This window comes from Spinacia oleracea, chromosome 6 (genome assembly GCF_020520425.1).
Source record: "Spinacia oleracea cultivar Varoflay chromosome 6, BTI_SOV_V1, whole genome shotgun sequence".
NCBI classification, from domain to species: domain Eukaryota; kingdom Viridiplantae; phylum Streptophyta; class Magnoliopsida; order Caryophyllales; family Amaranthaceae; genus Spinacia; species Spinacia oleracea.
The window spans coordinates 43,596,193-43,603,582 of NC_079492.1; the positions used below are offsets into that span (position 1 = coordinate 43,596,193).

General features: G+C 37.4%; 1 protein-coding gene across 1 annotated transcript; it reads left to right on the forward strand.

Moving 5' to 3' along the window:
• Positions 1 to 5,067: 5,067 nt before the first annotated feature.
• LOC130463105 (uncharacterized) lies at positions 5,068 to 5,993 on the forward strand. The gene is made up of 2 exons (XM_056832145.1): positions 5,068 to 5,680; positions 5,803 to 5,993. Exons 1-2 carry the CDS (start codon positions 5,068 to 5,070, stop codon positions 5,991 to 5,993), a joined length of 804 nt encoding a protein of 267 aa, XP_056688123.1.
• The last annotated feature ends 1,397 nt before the right edge of the window (positions 5,994 to 7,390 follow it).

Genomic DNA, 7,390 nt, shown 5'->3' on the forward strand with positions numbered 1-7,390 from the left:
AGTCGAATGATTCTAGAATTCCTTTCTGTTGAAGTAATTCCATGCGCTTTGTGTTTATATGGCCTAATCGACAATGCCACAGAAATGTGAGATCCGAATCACCAGTTTTAGCCTTTTTGGTATTTATGTTATAAATGTGTTTGCTCGTATCTAGCACATATAGACCATTTTCTTGTTGTGCTGAACCATAAAACATTCCATTTAAAGAAAAAGAACAGCTATTGTCTTTAAATTGAAAACTAAAACCTTTAGAATCCAAACTTGAAACGGGAATAATGTTTCTGGTGATACTAGGAACATAGTAATAGTTTTCTAGTTCCAGAACAAAACCACTAGGCAAAGAAATAAAATAAGATCCTACGGCTAATGCAGCAATCCGTGCTCCATTTCCCACGCGTAGATCCATCTCGCCTTTATCAAGCCTTCTACTTCTCCTTAGTCCCTGCGAATTGGAACATAAGTGTGAGCCACAACCAGTATCTAATACCCAAGAAGTAGAATTAGCTAGATTACAATGTATAACATATATACCTGAAGTAGAAGCAACGTTCCCGTTCTTCTCATCTTCCTTTCTCTTCAAGCAATCCCTTTTCCAATTCCCCTTCTTCTTGTAGTAGAAGCATTCAAAGTCGGCAGGAGGACGAGTCACCCTCTTCTGTTTACCAGAACTGGTGCCGTTGGACTTGGATGAGGGCGTAGCCTTGCCCTTACCCTTCTTGCCCTTATTCTTGCCTGATTTCTTGAAGTTCTTGCCCTTACGCAACATAAGCACATTGTGCTTATTCTCTTGCCTGAGCGTCTTTTCAGCGGTTTTCAGCATACCGTGAAGCTCAGTAAGAGTTTTCTCCATGATATTCATGTTGTTATTCAACTTGAACTGATCATATCCACTATGAAGCGAATGAAGAATGATGTCAATAACCATTTCATTTGAGACGTCAGAATCTAGAGCTCTCATGTTCTCAAAGAGTTCAATCATTTTAAGAGCTAGTTCTCCTTTCTTGAGCTTAGTCTCAAGGATCAACCTCTGAGTCTCGAATCTTTCGATTCTGGCTTGGTCTTGAAACATGTTCTTCAACTCCGAGATGATTTGGTAAGCATCCGTGTTAATGAACGTTTTCTAAAGTTCGGGACTCATGGATGCAAGCATCACACATTTGACATCCCTGTTGGCCTGGATCCAACGATTAAGGGCAGCTTGAGTTACCTCCGGCCCAGCCTCTTTCGGTAACTCTTCCTCAAGGACATATTCCTTTTCCTCATGCATAAGAACTATTTGCAAGTTCCTTTGCCAGTCGAGGAAATTGTTGCCATTCAACTTCTCTTTGTCGAGAATTGAACGCAGGTTGAAAGTGTTGTTATTGTTTGCGGCCATTTTGATTACTACAATCGAAAAGAATTTGCAATAAATAACCATTCATAAAATTTAATAAATTTGAAATAAAAGCTAACATGCAATCATTAAAGCTATTAAACATTTCATTCATGCAAAAAGCAAAACATGGTCCAAAAAGAATGAAACGATTCCAAGACCCCAAAAGTCCTAAATCCTTAAGCAGCTTTGGCATGTCTTAAGTAGTTTAAGATTCTAGGTAAGCAAAACCTATTGCTAGTAATCTCCAAATTACTCTTGATTAATAAATTAATACCATAATTTGTCCCATTGCCACAACATAATGCCATTGTTGTTTGAGTTGAAACCACAATCAACGTGCTCCTTTGGGACGCCTTACCACCTAAGTCTACTAAAATAGCACCTCGCTTTGGCGGAAACCAACTATCTTAGCTCCCTAGATTTTTGTAAGTGCTTGATTTGGAAGGCAATTTTAAACTCAATATTACTTTGGACCTAGTTGTTTCTATGTTGGTTCGATTATTTAGTGAACTTAATCTAATCGAGTCATACGAAACAACCTATTCATGCAAAACATACATACATACATTCAAGCATAATATATATATATATATATATATATATATATATATATATATATATATATATATATATATATATATATATATATATATATATATATCAAAATGCATAAATATTTGGTGAACTAGTATGACCCAAAACATCTTGTCTTGAAGCATCCAATCTTCATCACCACCTTGTTAGCTTGGCATCGTCTTGAATCTTCGTTCAAATGCTAACATAAAGTTCTAAACTTAGAAATACTTGAAAATAATAAAATTACATCAAAATTTCCATGGTACGCAGACCATATTTAAAACTTCACATTCAAAGATAGAACGGTTCGCAGACCGTATTTAACTATCCTAAATGGCCATACTAGTCACTTGGAGTACATGCACTACATAATATATATATATATATATATATATATATATATATATATATATATATATATATATATATATATATATATATATATATATTCTATGCATTCACCCATTCGTATGCTAAAACGAATGGCCCATATAATTATGCAAGTATTTACGTGAATTAATTAAAATTCACGTTAACATAAACGCGTCCTAAAAGATTAATCAATTTCCAAATTATTAATCCTTAGACTTTATTCTAATTAAAATTGAATTTAATTAAAATAATGCGACCTACGTAAATAATTAAAATAATTATTTCATTTTAATTTCATTTAGTGGCTCCCACTCAAACCAATAATTATTCCGGATAATTAAATATGAAATATTAAATTAAAACTCGCGGCCCGGCCCAAGTAAATAAAATATTAAATTAAAAATCCTGTTAGCCCAAATTAATGCAAACATGCGAAGCCCAACGAATTAAACAATTTCAATGAAAAAGTCCAAGTGCATGGTTGGGCTAGGCTTGCGCCCAGCCCATTGCGCCCTTGTGTGGCCTACGAGGCACACGAGCAAGCTCGCATCCCCCGCAGCCAATGCGCGCGCGTGCCCACAGCTCGTCGCTGCCCTGCGCGCTCGTCGTGCTCATCGCAGCGCTGGACGTCGCAGGCTACGTGCCTTGCTTCGTCGCAGCACTCGCAAGCCAAGGCGTGCCTTGCTTGCCCCTTTCCTCGCCCAGCGTGCGCGCGACACGCAGCTCGCTTGCTGCTACCCCCGTCGCTGCGGCTCGGCACTCGTACATCAGCCCGCATGGCTCGTCGAGCCACACGTCCACCATACTCGTTTGTTCGAGCCTTTGGTTCGTGCCTACGGACCAACTCAATTAAAAAAAAATATTAATTTCACGAACTTGCATTAATGTTATTTTTCATAAAAAGTTACGATTTTATTTTCGAAAAACAACGATTTTTACCGATTTAATAAAATTTTAACGACAATCCAATTTCGTAAAATATTAAATCAAGGCTAACATTATTCAAATTTTTAAGAACGAACGAATCAACTTGAAAAATTTTAACTTTTAAATAATAAAATCTAGACTTTAAATCGTTCTTTAACATTTAAATTTCAGATTTTAATAATTAGGTTTAAGTGCGATTAAAATTAACGAAACCATTCAAAATTTTAATCCAATAATTTTTAAAATTAGCCACTGACCCATGAAATTATATTTCCTTTCCCAATTAACCGAATTATCAGACCAAAATTATTTAAAAAATCAATTAGGGTTCTAAATTCTACAAATTGGGGAAAATCAAAATTAGGGTTTATACTTATCGGAAAAATATTTTACCATAGATCAATAATATACCCAGTGACATCGTGTCAAAATTTCAAGAAATTCCGAGTAGTTAAGCTTGACCTTTTAATTGAATTACTTTCCGACACTTTAAATTTTTATTAAAAAATTAACAAAAACGCCCAAAAAACGACACTTCGAAGCCTGTTTTTACGATTCCGTTCGCATGAGTTGATCTTAGAAAATCGTTTTCAATCAGATTAGGGTTTCAAAAGTTGAAAAAGCGAATCTTTTTGAAATCAGACCTTATTTCGCAATTCATCCAAAAATTCACAATAAATCCGAAAAATTCACAAAAAATTCCAAAATTTCGAAAGATGCAAAAACAAATAAAACATGCTAAAATATGCTTTGAATACATAAGGCTCATGATACCACTGTAGGGGAATACAGTTAAACATAATAACATGTGCGGAAACAATCTCCAAAGCCAGGAAGCATGTATAAAGCACATATTAAGCATACTTACATTTGAAGCGTGTTTTCCACAATAATCTGTCAACGAACACGAACTTAGAACTCCACTTGTTGTTCCTCTACTTGGTTCACCGACACGATCAGATCCGTCTTGATTCTCGTAGCTTAGACAATCGATCAAGATAGTTTATTTTTGGGAAGAACTCACTTTGGAGGCACAGAGAGAATTAAGGTTCTCTGAGTCTTTAGGGTTTGAGTATGTGTGAATTGTGTTGTTGAAAAATTGGGTTAGAAGGTTATTAACATAACCTTGCTAACCAGCCAAGCCACAAGGGCCATGACCGACCAGCAAGCCCGCGCAACACACGATCACACAACGTGCTGGGCCGTGGGCCGCGCGCAGCTGTTGCTGTGTCGTTACTTTGGCTCGCGCGCACACACGCGCAGCTTGCTCGGCCTTGGGCCAGCGCTGCCGTGTTGTTGTCTTGCTTGCGTGCCGAGCGCCCATGGGCCTCGAGTGCCTCGCGCACTCGGCTCGTGGGCCGCTCTTCGTATTCGCGACTTAATATCGTTCCAGATATTATTTATCGTTTCGTATACGACGAATCACCGTCGTACGATAAGATTTATTCGTTTCACCTAGCTTACGAATATTCGCGATACGATATACGATTCCGATGCAAGGTCGTATCGTATAATACGTTTTCCAACTAATTCCCGAAAAGTTATTAAATGAATTTCCGATTCATTTAATCAGGTGATCTGTTACGTGTCATTGGTGTGACCTTGTAGGTTCAGTCAAGAGTAAGCTGTGAGCTTAATATTCATTAGAACTCACTGATCGGAAGCATTGCTCCAGCTAGCTGTTCCGATCACTTGATCTCACTGAATTAATTGTTCGCAATTAATCTGAACCTTGATATTAGACTTAATGCACCTTGGGTGAAGGACATATTTCCTTCAGCAAGCCTAACAGATGCCATGGTAGGTTTTCGTGGGGTATGCGTAGTCTTCACCAAGCAGAAAATGCATTACTACAAGGGTGTGCTTGGAATATTGGAAATGGAAGCAACGTCATAGCTGGAAGGTATAATTGGGTTCACGGTAAGATACCTGTTTTTGCTTCCCATATTCGTTTAGCAGATGCACAGTTGTGGGGGGTTAATCATTTTATTCAGGATTTTGAAAACCGTTGGAATGCTTCACAAATTAGAAATTCCTTTGTCAATGTGGATGCAAATGCTATCTTGACTATTGAGCTTCCATCAGGGTCAGTTCCAGACCAGTTATATTGGACAAAAAATGTAAACGGAAATTTCACAGTTAAAACGGGTTACGCCTTCTTACAAGACCGTCTCAAATACCAGGATTCTAATTTTGGAATAAGGCAGAATAGGTTTCTACCTTTTTTTAAGGTGTTATGGGCTCTTAAAATTCTTCCAAAGTGGAAGATTTTTATTTGGAAGGTAATGGTTAACGGGATTCCAGTAAAAGCTAATTTGGAGCGTAGAGGGATTAGTTTAGATGTAACCTGTGACTTATGTAGTGACTTTTGCGAAGACGCACAACACCTGTTTCGCCTTTGTAAATTGGCTCAAGATGTATGGAGGAGTTGTATGCTAGGCATAAACTCAAATTTTAACGAGAATCTATCCTTCAACAGTGGATTCTCAACTATATCCACCTTTTTATTAGCGAGGATGGCAAATTAAGTGATCACATAGTTACTTTTATAGGGATCTTGTGGGCATTATGGGTAACACGAAATTCAAGAGTTTTCAGTTCGGATACTGGAGACATTCAAATGGTTCAGACCCATTTCAAGTTAGCTTTGGAGCAGAACAAAATCTACAGGCAGAAAGACAGTGAACAATTGAGAATTTTACATCCTCCAGAGGACACACCAACCTACCCACCAGGGTTTTAGTTTGCAAATATAGGTAGGGTTAACGGTTATATGCTTGTTACAGTTATATATATTGACGGAGCTTGGAACAAAGTCACATTAAGAGCTGGTATAGGAGGGGTTCTTCAACAACCATAAGCAGCTTGGACAAGTATTATAGGAGGTAGTGACTATGGTTTAGGCCATTCAGATTTACATGTGGAATCTATGGCCTGTTTGCGAGCGTTACAATGGGCAACGACATCTTCATTAACTGATATTGCAATTCATACTGACTCAGCTACCTTGATCTCTTATTTACAAGGAAAAGTTAAGCCTGATATCCGTCTCACATGGACAGTGAATGCCATTCTCGAGATAGGTATAGGTTTCAGAAGTTGCATGATTAACAAGGTGGACCGATGTGATGTACAACCTGCTCATGATCTGGCTAAACGGGCTGCAAAGGAAGGACTGCAATTCTTTTCATCGTTTGGTGTTAGGCCAGTTGGTTAATTAGCTAGTTGTTTTTCTTTTTCTTTTTCTTCTGTATTTTTTAATGTATGTCAAATAAAAAAAAAACAATATTGTTGACCCTTTATGGTTTTGGTTGGAAACAAGGAAAACTCCTAATGATGTGTTAAGTGTTCCTGTGTAACTGTTACGATAGTATATAAGGAATATACAGAGTATATTATGTTAATATTGTAATATTCTAGATATATGGAGTTACCTAATTAGTCTTCCTATGTAATATATATACGTTGAGAATTAATGAGAATGAGAGAGATTGAGCCCTAATTTATCATGGTATTATGAGCCTAGGTTACAAACCCTAGTTGTTTTTTTCCACACGAAAAAATTACCTCAAGATTGGGACTAGCAGTCAATTAATTGCTGCAAATCTGTGAGTTTTTTTCTTTAATTTGTTGTTTTGCAAGTTTCATACTTACGCAAACCATGGGACATCAGCATAATGGGACAACAGATGTGGTGCAAGGATTTGGGTTGTCGAGCGATCAGGTGCAATAGATTATGGAGATATATTCTATCTAAGCCTAAACCTAAATTGCAGGGTAACTTGCGATGGATTGTTGACACTGGCCCTTTGAACCATGTGACGGGTAATCTTTCAATATTGAGAAATATCACCACATCTGGAAATTGCTCGGTAGTGTTACCCGACGGCCAGACGACGAATTTGAATCAATATGGCTCTGAGACATCAGAAGGTGGATTAACTATTGAAAATGTTTTATTCGTGACTAAATTAAACTACAATTTAATTTCTATAACCCAATTAAATGAAGAATTAAATTGTTCTGCTCAATTTACTAAAAAAAATTGTGTGATTCAGGATCATTTGACGAGGACGGTGATTGGCGTGGGTGACAGACATGAAGGACTATATCTTTTCTGGGGAGTTCCACAAGTGAGGG

Bases quoted from the DNA above. Each gene is read 5' to 3' on its own strand.
- LOC130463105 (XM_056832145.1), top strand. From the start codon at position 5,068: ATGCGTAGTCTTCACCAAGCAGAAAATGCATTACTACAAGGGTGTGCT. The intron at 5,681-5,802 runs GTATGCTAGGCA...TTACTTTTATAG, and splicing joins TCAAGATGTATGGAGGAGTT to GGATCTTGTGGGCATTATGG.